General features: G+C 37.0%; 2 protein-coding genes across 2 annotated transcripts; both read right to left on the bottom strand.

The window, feature by feature from the left end:
• Positions 1-343: 343 nt before the first annotated feature.
• Positions 344-3,064, bottom strand: LOC145129714 (FT-interacting protein 1-like). The gene is made up of 2 exons (XM_079064495.1): positions 2,934-3,064; positions 344-2,848 (listed from the first exon to the last, which is right to left on the bottom strand). The coding sequence occupies exon 2, from the start codon at positions 2,835-2,837 to the stop codon at positions 462-464; it is 2,376 nt and encodes a 791-aa protein (XP_078920621.1). The 5' UTR covers positions 2,838-2,848; positions 2,934-3,064; the 3' UTR covers positions 344-461.
• A 6,336-nt stretch (positions 3,065-9,400) lies between these two features.
• On the bottom strand, positions 9,401-10,406 carry LOC145133136 (polygalacturonase inhibitor-like). The gene has a single exon (XM_079068069.1). The coding sequence runs from the start codon at positions 10,404-10,406 to the stop codon at positions 9,420-9,422; it is 987 nt and encodes a 328-aa protein (XP_078924195.1). The 3' UTR covers positions 9,401-9,419.
• Between the last annotated feature and the right edge of the window lie 4,861 nt (positions 10,407-15,267).

Genomic DNA, 15,267 nt, shown 5'->3' with positions numbered 1-15,267 from the left:
TTCCGGCGATGACTGCCGTCTCTCTTCATCGCAATGGCATTACGCTCTTTCCGACAGTATCATTTATCCTTCTCCGTTTTTGCATCAACAAATTCTACCTTGCCTTTTCTTTTCTTCCTTATTTCGTAATTTCTGGAACTACACTACGATGAATCTGCTGAGATTTACAGATTCATCCTACTATTTGATGAATTCATATTTGTAGTAATGCTATTTCTATGCTCTAAGTTTGAATCAAATTTTTCCTAGAAGACTACAATGTCCTCAAATTTAGATGAGATTTCATAAATTCTGAAGTTTGAAGCAGTAAAATATACTCTGTATATGAGATGGAGGTAAAGAATTTTTGAAGCACTTAAACTTGAACATTCAATCGAAACAAAACATCAAATCATAATACAAAATGAAGACAATATCGTATACCAAACACTCTATAGTTTCCCTTTACTTCTTCTCCTTCCTCAAAGCATGCTATCAGCTCGAGCTGGTAATCTCCTGAAGAAATTACTAGGCGCTGAAGGCATCTTGCTTCTAAACCTCGGATGCCTCAACAAAAACAATCCCATCCCCAAAACAACAAGCTTAAAAGGCGTCACATACAGAGCAACAGCTACCACAAGACAAAGAACCACAAACAAACAGCTCGCCCTCGGGTCCCGCCAGCTCAGCAACGCCTGAAACCTTTCCCCTTGTGTTGCAATATCACCAACCACTGTCTGTATCCTTCCAGCCACACTCCTAAGCCTATCATACCTCATCTTTGTCACATCCTGTGGCTTTGAAGAAGGAAAAGAATCAAACTCTTCATCCAATTCATCCGGCTGAACAGCTTCAGCCCATGAGAGCTTCGTGTCCATATGTGGCGGATGACGTGGACGGAATCGGTAATTCCATACTCCGATAAGAAACATGTACAGGAATCCAGTTGGAAGAATCAACTCCGGAAAACAAACCAATATAAAAAAAAGAACATGAACCAGGAGGGTAGTTACGGGATTTTTCCAATTCGAAACATCTCCTAACCACTTACTCATCGAAATCACACCCGTGAAAACAGACACAATTCGAAAAAAATTTGCTTTACTTCTTCTCATACTCCACATATGCGAGTCAACATCCAACATGTATTCAACCACTTCTCTTCTTAACGGAGGCTCAGCTCTTCCCAACCGAATTGCCACAATGTTCATGGCTTGATATCTTAATGTATCCAGCTGGCTTATAGTCAACGGATGTTGATAATGCATTTTAGGAAGTAAAGGTTGACTATAAAGATAAATCATATTCGCTAACGATAAACAAGTAAACCGAAACGCTAATTGTAACTCACCGGTTTTTTTCAACCCCGAGGGTTGTAAAACAAGAAGAGGATACGAATGCGTGTAGATTCGATCCGTTTCCAATGTCGATAACCGGATTCTTATCTTTCCAATTCTCAAATCCTTTCCACTCCCTCCGTTTCCATTCCCGCCTAAATGGGAATTGTCAAATACCCCCAAACTAACAACCGTACACGGATCGTATACTTCCCACGTATACTGTTCGTTCCATTTCGGGTTAAAACTCTCCAAAATCGTACGCGTTCGCACCCATTTTTGTCCGTATTTCGCGACACAATACGCGTCTGTTGTTTTCTTTCCGTCTTTCGTTTTCATCCCTTGAAGTCCTTGCGCGCTTAAAATCCCGATTTCGAGGATTCCGATTGGTTTTTTCCATAATTGGCGGGCCGTGGGTCGTTGATCGCTTATATACATTGTGGATTCATCTAGAACATGGTAACCACCTTCTAGACACACTCTTAGATGAATCCTAGTTGAGAATTTAAGCTCCATTCTTTGTCCACCTTCCAACATTGCAAATCCAAATTGTTCAAGATTGTACCATTTTGAATGAACAGTTCGATGATCTAACCGTTTTTCAAACGCGGTAAGTGGAAGGACGATTCTACCCACGATCTCTTCTTTTGAAGTTGCTTTGTTTTCGAGTGTGAGAACCAACTGTTCTTCAAAAGGCTCGGCTGCTACAAACACCAAATCCTCGTTCCACATCGGATTTGTTGTTTTTGTTGGGGACAATTTCGTCTTTAGTATCTGGTTCCCGAGTTGAGCTTTGACAAAAACTTGCGGGAGTTGACTTTTGTCAGCCGATTCGACATCATGCGCTTCGATTACATTAACTCTTAGATACCAAAGTTTAGGAGATACATAAACTTTTGATCTTACACTAAAAACACCTTCACCATGAACAGTTGCAGCATCCGAATGCCATGCTTCTGAAAAAGCTTCATCCGCTTGTGTCCCCATCCAAACTGCAAGCATTACCTCTCCTTTGACTTTTCTGTCTCCTTTTCGATCTTCTAACCGATACCATTGAGGTGCTAACGGGCTGTCTGGTGGGACCCGTGTTGGGACTTCATTCATGTCAAACACGACTTTTCCTAAATAATCATCTCTTGCAATCATGTCTTTATCTTTCACGTAAACTTCAAGAACAGTTGATTGTATTTTCTCTTTTGAAAACGCAAACACTTGTTTCCATTCTGCGTATGTTCTCTTTTCAAAATGCTGTGTTTTTCCTTTGTAGTTTCCGAGTTTGACTTCAACATAGGGATCACAGCTTGCAGTCAAAGGGTTGATAGGAAGATCTCTTGCTTTTTCAACACGAACATAAAGATAATACATTTGTTCTACAAGATCGTATGTGCTTGTGACTCTATCACTGCTTATCCACCCTCCACCTCCTCTTATTCCGCCATGTGGCCATCTTTCACCTAGTTGTGGCTTTGTGTCTTTGAGTTTGTAGTCATCTGGATTTGCTGCAGCTGGTTTAGAACCCATTTTTTGATCACCTGGAAATAACCCAATCAAGATATAGTCATTAGTATGTTAGATTTCACTAAGGTTGTGATAGATTATCAAGCAGAAATTCATTACCTTTTTTGTAGAAATGTGCTCTGATCTCTTTTTTCTAGATGAGAGTTGCAGTTTTTATGTGTGTTTTTGGTTTCTTTGAAACTCATGGAAACTGGAACATGTGATGTGAAACCGTTTTTTGTAGTTGTCATTTGTGAATATTTGCCTTTTGTTATTATTATTATTTTTTTTCTTTTTGAAATGTGACCATAAACATTAGTGGAAGGAGAACCTAGCAAAAGGTGCTTTGATTGTTTGCTTTCTTTAAACGCATCACTGTAAGTTGATACCTTTCTTCGTATTTAGTCTTGAGTTGAAGTTGAAAATTATTTGGCTTTCATTGATAATCATTGATGGAAAAAGTAGGGTGAAGTGTTGAAAAAACTCGTAATTTATGGAAAAAGTTGGTTGAGGTGTGACAAAGATAAGCTTTTTGAAGTTAAAATTGAACTGTATGTAGGATGTGTTAGATTCTCTTGAAAAGAAACACTACCCATGAGATAAAACCTTGTCTTTTTGGTGTTGCTAATTGTATTAAATATGGAGAGAAAGTTATATAATATATTTTGTGAGATTAAACACTTGTTATATGCTAAGAAAAGTAGTGTGGTATGGTGAAAGTTTTGATGCCAGTGTGATGATAGTTAGGAGAAAGATGCTTTTTTTATATTCTTTCATCTTTATTCTCTCCTTTTATATCTACCAAGCCTACCATTACTGATTTTTCTATTTTCCTTATGTGTTGATGAATTTTAAAGATTCTTGTGATAAACTCTGCTTTCACCTTTATTCTTGATAAATGCTCCTCTCTCACATAATCAAGAATATGTGCTCAGCTCCACTTGTCTGTATATACATATATACATATAGCAGCATATCTTCACTTTCATATGGTATTATATGGGCTTATTTAAATATCAAATCAAACATATGCAAGATTGCAAGATTCTCTTTGTATGTGGAAAAGGCCTAAAACTTATGGGGAAGTCCATACTCCATAATGGTTCTGAGGTCCAAGTTACTTTCGCTTAGGCCCAAAAGCCCATGGTGTTTTCAAGACTCACAAAAAAATGGCTTGAAGTTTTGAAATTTATAAAATTAGTGCGTCCTTGTAATGTTTTATTCCAAAAGATAAAGAAATTTAAAATAAATATTGAAGTTTTAATTGTACCAAAAAAGAAGTTTGGTTAAGCAAATAAACACAAAAATCTGAGAAGATGAAACACACAAATCTTGTGCAGACTCATGTGTGTGGCATTTGTTAACCTACTTTGTTGGTAGTTAAATGAACATAATATTTATCATACAAAGTTACTCGATTGAAGACGTGAATGGTTCTCTGTATCTGAAGCCTTTTCAGTTCGTCAGATTAAACGATAAAGTTTATTTTGATTCTTAACTTATGAGGAATTGTAAGTTGTAACCATTTTTATTTGAAACTAAAAAACTAATTATTGGTGCTAAAGAACAAAACAAACCAAAAACCATTTACAATGCAAGTTTATAACCAAAATTAGATTGGGAGTACGAAATAAATAATCAAATTCATACTTAATAACATAACAATATAAAATATACACCAAAGTAATTATTAAATATCAAAGGGTTTTTGGCCTAGCGGAAAAAAGTGACTCTCTCAAATGAGAGGTCATGGGTTCAAATTAGGAAACATATGTAGTAATTAGGAGTAGGTTAGTTTAACTTTTTAAAAATAATAATCATCATTAAATTTTACATAACAAAAGTAATCATTAACTTTTAGATAACAAAAAGATCCTCTATGTGAGTCATTTGTACTCACAAACTTTTGTCCTCCACTAACTGCTGGATTAACTTGAATCGTGAAAGGAAAACTAAAAAAATATGCACCGTGTTACTGATTCTATAATTATATCATATTTGGATTTTAGTTTGTATGTAATCTTTGTTATGTTGACACACAAAACGAGTTGTCTAAAAAGTTGTCACGTTTGAATCTTACGTGTTTTAATCTTGGGGTGAGATAGTGTCGATTGATTGCTAGAGAATTATAAGTATTCAAAATGAATTGTTTTAGGTTCGGGTCCCACATACTTTAACGATTTGGTTACCTATTGTTAAAAAGATGCAAAAATAAATATTTACTATTTACAAGGATGCAAGGTAATATGCAATGAAATTATGAAAATGTAAATACCAAAAAGTGAGTGAATTCAGTTCATTTATTTATTTTTATTTATTTATTTATTTTTGCTTAGCATCACACATTCTAATAAAATGAGTCTATTTTACATTTTTTTTAAATCAATATCACATCAAACCCGAAATCCTATATAACTGGGTATGTAAGGAATTGAGACATGGTACACGCAGCGGAAACACTATCACACACACACACAAACGAAACGAGAAAATAAAGCAATAAAGAACACAAAGATTTTACGTGGTTCGGATTCGGTGTAAATCCTACGTCCACGGGCTGCAACTAAATTTTCTTATTAACTCAATAAGATTACAATTTATAACTCTACAAATTATATTTGATGCACACATACAAAGAGTTACATTGCACATATATATATTGAGATGTGCCGTAAACTTTTCTTCAATTCACATATTGTGAATATAATATTGCGGCCGTTCATTACCGAAAGTATGCATAGTCAAAGAAATATTAAACAATTGTTTAATTGATAGCCACCGTCCAACAATATTATTAAACAATTGATAGTGCGTCCAATTCAATATTCAATTGTTTTAATTTTCAAGTTTCATTTATGGCCCTTAAACTCTTAGGAACTTGTCAATTTGTTCAAGACTCCATAAATCTTAACAATCTCCCACTTGGAGACTTGAACAAATTAGTCTTTCTCCGCCATTCAACTCTCAATTACTCCAGTAATCTTAAAAAACAACCAAGTCCTTCAAGCTTCCAGTTTCAAAGAACAAGCTAAAACTTAGTCTGATTTCTCTAATTGCAGCCGCCCCTCATCTTCAAGTACTAGAAGGGCCAGTTGAAGCTCCCACTAGCTCCAACTTAGTCGTGGCTAATCCCACCACCGACTCATCCTCTGTCTCAACCGGTTTGGACACTCCACCAGATCCAGAGATACACCGAGGACCACTAACACTCTCCAAACTTTGCAAACTTCCAACAAGAGAGAATTTTCCAGTCTTAGTCTTCAAAACCCAACGGCTCTTTGTAACTGTACCCGGGACACACCCCGTGCTCCCACTGTCACATAATCCCCTGAATGGTTTAGAATTTCCGACTCGTTCAGCTAACATCCCCTTGGCTCCAGAATTCATGTTTGCAAAATGAACTCTCTTAGCAGTAGATTTAGCGAACCAGATTTTGTTTTGCTTAATCGGGATGGTCATACTTCCCTCAGCAGGTACCTCAACCATATACAATGACCCACACTTCAAACCTTGAGCAATCACCGAATTACCATTGACCACCATCCATTTACCACCACCAAACCTTACTTCCAGTCCTTGTTTATCCAGCTGACCAACAGAAATCAATTTCTTCTTCAGCTCCGGAATCACCCTGACATCCTTCAGGCTCCATGTAGTTCCCAATGAAGTAACCAAATCAATATCTCCCATGCCCGCTACTTGAAGCATCTCGTCATTTGCTAACCGTACCTTTCCAAAATCTCCTTCTTTTAGATTCACCATCGTTTCCCCGTTGTCCATGGCGTGAAACGAAGCCCCTGAATCCATGACCCAAGAGTCTACAGAACTTTCCATACTGAGTATCAATGCATCATCCTCAGACATACTCTCAGCACCAGCAATGTTCAATTCTTTCTTTGGACATTGACTCTTAACATGTCCCACTTCTTGACAGTTCCAGCATTTCACATTCTTCAAAGTTCTAGAAGAACTTTTTCCCCGACTCCCACTGCTCCCACTATTCCTGCTATTCCCTCTACCTCTTCCGACATTTAATAAATCAGAAGAGGAAGATCCACCTTGATTCTTGCGTCTGATATCCTCGCCTAGAACCAAATCTCTAACCCCTTCAAAAGTCATACCACTGGTCCCCACGGAACTTGTAATAGCAGCAACTGTTCCGGACCAGCTATCAGGTAGAGAAGCTAGTAGCAGCGAAGCTTGAGTCTCATTATCAAATTTAATTCCCACAGATGATAATCTGGACAGAATTGAATTTAGATTGTTAATGTGAACCGTAACTGAGTCTTCCTCATTCATCCTTGTAGTGAACAGCTCCTTCATCAAGAACACCTTGTTAGCCGCCGATGGTTTCTCATACATATTTGACAGAGCCTCCATCATACCACGCGCCGTGGTTTCATTCATGATGTTGAAAGCAACGCTCTTCGTCAACGACAATGTAATAACCGCCTTGGCTTTCTTGTCCTTTGAGTTCCACGCATCTTCAGCAGCTTTTTCCATTTTCTCCGGTTTGTCTCCGAGTACCATGTCCAAGTCTTTCTGACATAGCAATGCTTCTAATTGCATTTTCCACCAACTAAAATCAGAACCATTGAACCTTTCGATTATAATCTTGTCTTCAGCCATTACGACAAACAAGATACAAATCAGGTACACTCGTGCGTGATAAAAAAAAACGATCGTACCCTCCATAACCTCGCTAACCAGGCTCTGATACCAATTGTAAGGAATTGAGACAGGGTACACGCAGCGGAAACACTATCACACACACACAAACGAAACGAGAAAATAAAGCAATAAAGAACACAAGGATTTTACGTGGTTCGGATTCGGTGTAAATCCTACGTCCACGGGCTGCAACTAAATTTTCTTATTAACTCAATAAGATTACAATTTATAACTCTATAAGTTATATTTGATGCACACATACAAAGAGTTACATTGCACATATATATATTGAGATGTGCCGTAAACTTTTCTTCAATTCACATATTGTGAATATAATATTGCGGCCGTTCATTACCGAAAGTATGCATAGTCAAAGAAATATTAAACAATTGTTTAATTGATAGCCACCGTCCAACAATATTATTAAACAATTGATAGTGCGTCCATTTCAATATTCAATTGTTTTAATTTCCAAGTTTCATTTATGGCCCTTGAACTCTTAGGAACTTGTCAATTTGTTCAAGACTCCATAAATCTTAACAGGGTATTGGGAGATCGAAGTTGGTAGTTTACATGTGGATAGACGACTGTTTCAATAAATGGTCTTCGCAATGCGAAACAAAGTTTTGCAATGACACCAATAAAAGAGGAGTACGTGCATGAGTGCAATAAAACAAGTACAACAAAAAGGAACAAGAAGGTTGCAATATAACAGATAATGGCCCCAACAATAACCTATAATGGGCAAATGAAACTTGAAAATTGAAGTTGTTACAATGGAAAATGATGACCTTGGTGTTAAGGCAATGGAGTTCGCGAATGAGATTGCAAATCCAAGATGTTCTGATGACTACATTACCACCCTATTACCACCCTATCTATTTAACTTTGACATTGGAAGGAGAAATAATACACACACTTAGATGGTCAAGAGTTGTGGTTGTCATCCAGAAAGATAAAGTTCCCGGATGTGAGACGACGAGTTATTAGGCAACCCCTCAATCGACATCAAAATAAGTAGTAAGACTTTTCGAGGACGATATATGAAGCTGAAGACCATGATCAAGAGCACATTATAGCTAACCAAGATGTGTATTATGGAAGGAAAGTGTACCTCATGAGGGTCAATCATAACAAACTCATAGTAGTGGATAAATTGAGATTATAACAAAAAGGGTCTCAAGAAGGGAGAAGAGAAAACGACCAAGGAACGAAGTGAATATATTTTAGGAGAGGGATTACCAATGAAACCCTTGATCTCAAGATAATTGGTAAATATATCATTGATTCCATATATGAAGATAGATACAACATAGCAAAATTAAGAATCAAGGAAACAAACTGTATTTTTCTTCTCGAAAACTTCTCTTATTGGACAGTTGCTAACCATACGATAATATTCATAAATTTTGAGCAACCAAATAGTCTATCAAAAAGAAAAAGAAAGTGATAACAGAAAAACAATGAAAAAATTATACACTTATACCATCTCTTTTTATGGAATGAATGAGATATTTATCAATTATCATTTCTCAAGAGAATAATACAAAACAAAAAGGGGGAATTTAAGGTTTTTTTTTTGTACAAAATCAATACATAAAAATGTTTTATTATATAAAATCAGAAAATAAAATGGTTTTTTAATACAAAAAATAATACAATAGTTTTTTCACGCATCATAATATCATAATATGTTGAGTTTTTCTAATGTCACAAATACCGGTAAAAAAAAATTATTTTAAATGATCAACAAATAAAATAAAATGATTTTGATAACGATTTACGGTTTATTCGAGCAATATGGATTCCCTAATGAAAAAGTCAATAACTATAAATTTTGAACATATTTTTATTAACTTCTCAAAGCAACTTTACAACTATAAAATAGAAATATATAAAAGCTTCTAGAAGCCATGAAGATATTCTTGAATTTTATTAGCATGCAGGCAATGGAGACCCACACAGGCACTGGTTATGAAAATACGCCGAGCTATCGTACTTCTGCAAACTTCCGCCGGTCGGAATTTCACCACACAGTCTATTGAAACTCACGTTCCACGTCTGCAATTTTAGTCCTGTCAACGTCGCCGGCAAACTCCCATATATCCTGTTATGATTCAAATCTAACACCGACAAGCTCTCCGGAAACTGATTCAAATTCGAGAAGTTAAACTCAAACAAGTTCCTCGAAAAATTAGCAGCTTTAATCGTCTTATTCATCCCAAAAAACACCGACAAGTCTCCCATGAGCCTGTTTCTGGACAAATCTAACGCCGTGAAGTTCACCTGAGCCATTGACTGGGGTACACTTCCATTCAGTAGGTTATGAGACAGATAAATCGCCGGAAGCCTTCCGGTGAAATTCCCAAACGACTCAGGAAATTTTCCGGTTAGTCTATTCCTGTCCAGGCGAAGTGTTCGGAGTTTTGGCAGCAAAGAGAGCTCCGGCGGGATTGTTCCGGTGAAACCATTGTACGACAAATCCAGTGTCGCTAAGCTTTTGATTTGACTGAGGAAAGAAGGGATGGGGCCGGAGATATTTGTATAGCTAATGGTGAGAGTTTTGAGTTTAGTGAGTTTGGCAATTGAAGACGGAATTTGGCCGGTGAGATTTGTGAGCTTCCGCAAAATTAGGGTTTCGAGGTAAGGGAGGTTGCCGATGGCCTCTGTGATTCGACCGGAGATGTTGCCGGAGAAGATGGTGAGTGCACTGATACGATCGGTGTACTCGTCACATTGCACAGAGTACCATGAACAACAGTCGATTTCTTTGGTCCAAGTTGTTAAGACATCGGGATTTCCAAATGATTTTTTGATTCTGAGAAGGATTTTTTCGTCTTTTTTGTTGCAGCGTTGGGAGAGAGAAGGGTAAAGGGAAAGGAAGAGGGAGAGAAGAGCAATGGTGAAGAAAGATGTCTTCATTTTCATATGAAATTTTAACTGTGGAAAGGCGTATTTATAGATATGGAAAGGTTAAATTAGATCTTTATAATGTGTTTCAAAACCATCATTGCAATTGTAAAAGATGTTGATCATAGTTTATAGTTTGTGATTTTTTCGTTCATCAACAACCCAGCTTTGTAAACTTTTGGTCGAAACATACAAACTTCAGGATCTTTTTAATCTTCGTATGTATAATAATCTATAATAATCGTATGTATAATAAGGTGCTGTTTGGTTCGCAGAATGTTACCGAAGGAATTTGAATTGGAATTGGAAAAAGGAATCTGTCAGGAATTTGAATCCAATTCCATATGCTGTTTGGTTGGCAGGAAATGGAATTGGAATTAATTCCAAATTCTGTTTGGTTCGCAGGAAATGGAATTGGAATTCATGTAAAATGACATAATTACCTTTTTTGCATGTTTTGCTTAATTTTACCTTGTTTTCTAACTTATATGTAAAGATACATTATGAAAATTATAAAAACAGTAAAATTTCGGCGGTGATGGTGGCGGTGGCGTTGATTGTAGTAGCGGAAGTGGTGGTGATGGTGGCAGTGGCAGCTGGTGGCGACAACGACGTCGGTGATGTACTGGTGGTGGCAGTGGCGGCTGGTGAGGATGGTTGTAGCAGCGATGGTGGCAGCGTTGGTAGTGGTGGTGGTAGTGTTATTGGTGGTGGTGATGGTGGCGGCGGTGGTGGTGGGTGATGGCATTAGTAGTGGTGGTGGGTAATGGTAATGGTGGTGGTGGCGGCAATGGTGGCGGTGGTGGTGATTGTGGTCGGTGGCGGCGGCGACGGTGGTAATGACGACGATGGTAGTGGTGGTGGCGTCAGAGGCAGTGACGGTGGGTGATGGCGGCGACGGTGATGGTGGGTGGTGGTGGCGGCGGTGGTAGTGGTGGGTGGTGGTCATGGCGGTGGTAGTGGTGGTGGCGGCGGTCGTTGCAACGTAGGCGGTGGTAGTGGCTATGGCGGCAGCGACAGTGGTGGTGGTGGTGGTCAGTGGTCGGTTGGGCGGCAACGGTGGTGGTGGTGGCGGCGGTGGTGGTGGCGGCGGTGGTGGTGGTGGCGGCGACGGTGGTGGACTGGTGGCGGCGGTGGCGGTGGTGGTGGCGGCGGTGGTGGACTGATGGTGGTGGTGGTAGCGGCGGTGGTGGTTGTCAGTGATAGTGGTGGTGGTGGCGGTAGTGGTGGTGGGTTTTTTGATAAATACAAGGGGTATTTTTGTAATCTGTCACTTTCCTTCATGAGAAGGAATGTTTTCCATCCAACTTTGGAAGGAATTCACTTTCCTCCATATGGTGGAAAGTTTATTTCATTTAGGAATCTTTTTCCCTCCTCTAAGTCCAACCAAACACATGAATTCGAGGGAATTAGAATCCTTTTTCCCTCGAATTCCATTCCTTTCCTGCCAACCAAACGCACCCTAAGTGTGTTGAAGCGGTTGAAAGCTAGTCTCACTAGAAAAGGTAATAAAATATAAATATAATCTTGCACCATGACATAGGCCATAGCTCAGCTGTTTTTGGAAAACAAAGATGCATCAACAACAATATTCAAATCTTATATACAACAAGGCGATGAGGATATTAGATGTAACAATTACCCAAGGCTAGATAGAATGATTTCAAAGAAGATCACTAACATGACATGAAGAAGGAACCAAAATATAGTGAATAAGAAAAGTTGAGAGTGTGGGTTGGGGGTTGGTTTAATAAAATGATACAAACAACAGATATGAATATCAAAAATAGAATAAATAAGACAATCAAAAATATATTAATAAGCTCAAAAAGATAAAGTAGGGAAACTACTCAACAATCATAATTTTAACCCTTCACTCCTTCATAGCTAAAGTTATCTTTTGTGAAGTGACAATAAATATCATAATGATAAATTCAAAAAGATAAAATACTAAAATATGGAAACTAAGATCTATGCTACTCGACCGTTATAATTTTAAGCCTTTACTACTTCATATGTAAGGTTAATTTTTTCCGAAAAATGTCCAACTCTTTCGTGCAGGGCCGGCCACGAGATTTCAGAGGGCCTGTGCAATTAACAAAAAAATAAGCCTTAAAAATTAAAAGATCAACAAATTTATGCAAAAAATAAAAATTTCAATTTTATTGCAAAATATATAAAATTAAAATTTCATTCAAAATAATAAACAAAAAATAAATTTGCTTCAACATGAAAACAACAATCCTCCTAGTATTCGTTGAAATAAACTTTTCAACAATATCTTTGTTACTAGTTGTAGATTACTTCTTGGTTCTATATTTTGAAACTCAAGTAGTAAAGGGCATCAAAACTGTATAAAAAAAATCAAAAATCATAACAGTAAGATATATTTCATTATCAAGAAAAAAGAATAATGATCTGCTTTTAATAAAAAAAAAAGTCCAGAAATCATAAAATTACATTTCTCTTCTGATTTTCAGACCTTTCAACAAGAAAGGGTATCAAAACTGTACAAAAAAATCGAAATTCAAATAAGAATTATACATTTCATTATAAAAAAAAGGAACAATGATCTGCTTATAAAGAAATCCAAAAACAGAAAAATACCTTTTGATTTTCTAAATTTCAAAAAAAATTGAAATCAAAAACTTCTACACCACAAAGTTGGATTGATATTCACTAAGTCAAAAAGAAAGAAAAAAACAAACTGAGTTACTTCTTACACATCAAAAACTTATCAAAGCTAAAAAACATAAATTGATTTGCTTGTACTTTCAAAATTCAGAAATTGATTACCTTAATTTCTTGTTCCTTCCGAGTTCTGATTTTCGAAGCAGATATCCTTGTTCCTCCGATTTTGGAAACAAATTACTGATTAGAGTGTAGTCTACCTTCCAAAAATATTAGAAATTAGAAATAAAGAAGAAAAAAAAGAGGTAAAGACATATAAAAACAGAAATACCTTAATCTTACATTCTAATTTCTAAACCTCAAGCAAGTAAGAAATTTGAAGCTTCTAAAATTCTGATTTTCCAGAAGAAACAGGAAGTGAAGAACGATTGTAAACTTTGTAAGAACTCAAATAAACTAATATTGCTAATTACCTATGTTTGTAAACTAAAATTGTTCCTTCAGAATTTTGAGAAGAAAAAAAAAGTAAGATTGTTGATTGCATCTGAAATTGAAACTGATGCTTTAGAAAAAAAAAACAAACAAGAATAACGTTACTGTTGCCTGTCAAGGATTAGAGAAAATTTTAATTCATGCCCCATGCTTGTAAGCGTTATCAGTGAAGAAGAAATCGAAGCGTTTATCAGTGAATAAGAAAGCGAAGCGTTGTGTTTGTTTCTTTCCCGAAAATTTTGAGTTTCCCGCTCCTTCTTGCGTCGCCTGATACATGATTTGATGAAAAGATTAACCTAATCTTTTTGGGCCAGTAACCGAACATAGGCTATAAGTGCCAAAAAAAATGGGCCCTAGGATTGTTTTGGGCCCTGTTCATGGGCACTTTGTGAACTCCCCATGGGCCGGCCCTGCTTTCATGTCTAATCTTAAGTTATCTTCACACCTCCTCCTCGGTCACACTCCTCCTCTCCGAAATGACGATGAAAGTCTTCACCCTCTTTACCATAGTTGTCAGTTGCCTCCTCCTCTACACATGCATGAACCACATTAATCTTCATTTCCCTAATTTTTCAATGATAGGTTTCATTTCCAACATATTTTTGATATCGTATCATGTCTAATATAATTCTATTGTTGTTCCATTGTAGCATCCTCATTCCACAACTTCCTACTTCTTGTCATGCATCTTTTTTCTTGGCTAACATATTGATCCCTATAACATAGCTAGCTGTTGATGCAACCTCATACAACTTTCCCTTCAATTTCAACAAACTCATGTGGCAACCTCCACTTTAACCATCTCATATTTATGTGGTGTGTAACATCGTCCTATAAATCCCATTTCTTGTGGATTATACACCCCAAGTACTTAGAAAATCTCTTTGAGTGTATTACTTGAGCCTCAAAGAAGACTTGTAGTCTCTCGCTATTACGCTCACACTCTTTGGTAAAATTGCAACAAATATATTTCATCTTGTTGGTATTAATCTATAACTTTTTTTCTTCAAAGTTTTCCTCTTAATATCCAACCGAGCATTTAGTCCTGTCACTAATCTCAAGATGTCATGAGAAACCCTATTGATAGTCAACAAAAATGTATGGAAGATCCATGGTGGATCCTTTTTTTCCACTAGGAAAGACTCTCAATCACCCACTGTCATTCGGACACAAGTCTATGAACGTCAATACATATTGTGGATAGCCCAACATATCTCCATAGCACAAGGTTCCTCCAAATCATCCAAATCATCTAAATCATCTCATCATATAAATCTTGCCAATGTGGGACTAGTCCACTTGGTAGTTGACGAATTCTACTAAGGCCCCGTTTGATACGCATATTTGTAGGTCCAAACAGATCTTTCTGGCTGAATGGACCGGAAAGACTGTTTGATTTGCATAAAAGAAGGGGTCTTTCCCGGTAAGATATGTCTTTCCCAGAAAGCCCCAAAATCATATCTTTCTAGCTGAATGGGCTGGAAATACAATTATACACCAAACCCCGCCTCTTTCTTTCTTTATTGGATTATTAATTTTTTTAAATAACTTTTTTAAAATTTATTTTTTATTGAATTATTACTTTTTTTCATCATTCAGCACAGTCAATCAGATGTACAATCAAACAACATGGTTTGTTTCCCAGTCAGAAAACTTTCTCAGACAACACTTTCCCAGACAGAAACTATCAAACAGAACCTAACTTGGTGAATTCTACTAACTTCTAACCATTAACCAACCGTTCACAAAC

This window comes from Lactuca virosa, chromosome 8 (assembly GCF_052849685.1).
Source record: "Lactuca virosa cultivar CGN04683 chromosome 8, Lactuca_virosa_CGN04683_v6, whole genome shotgun sequence".
Lineage (NCBI taxonomy): Eukaryota > Viridiplantae > Streptophyta > Magnoliopsida > Asterales > Asteraceae > Lactuca > Lactuca virosa.
The sequence above is the reverse complement of the archived record's forward strand: the minus strand, read 5'-3'. Positions and strand labels throughout refer to the sequence as shown.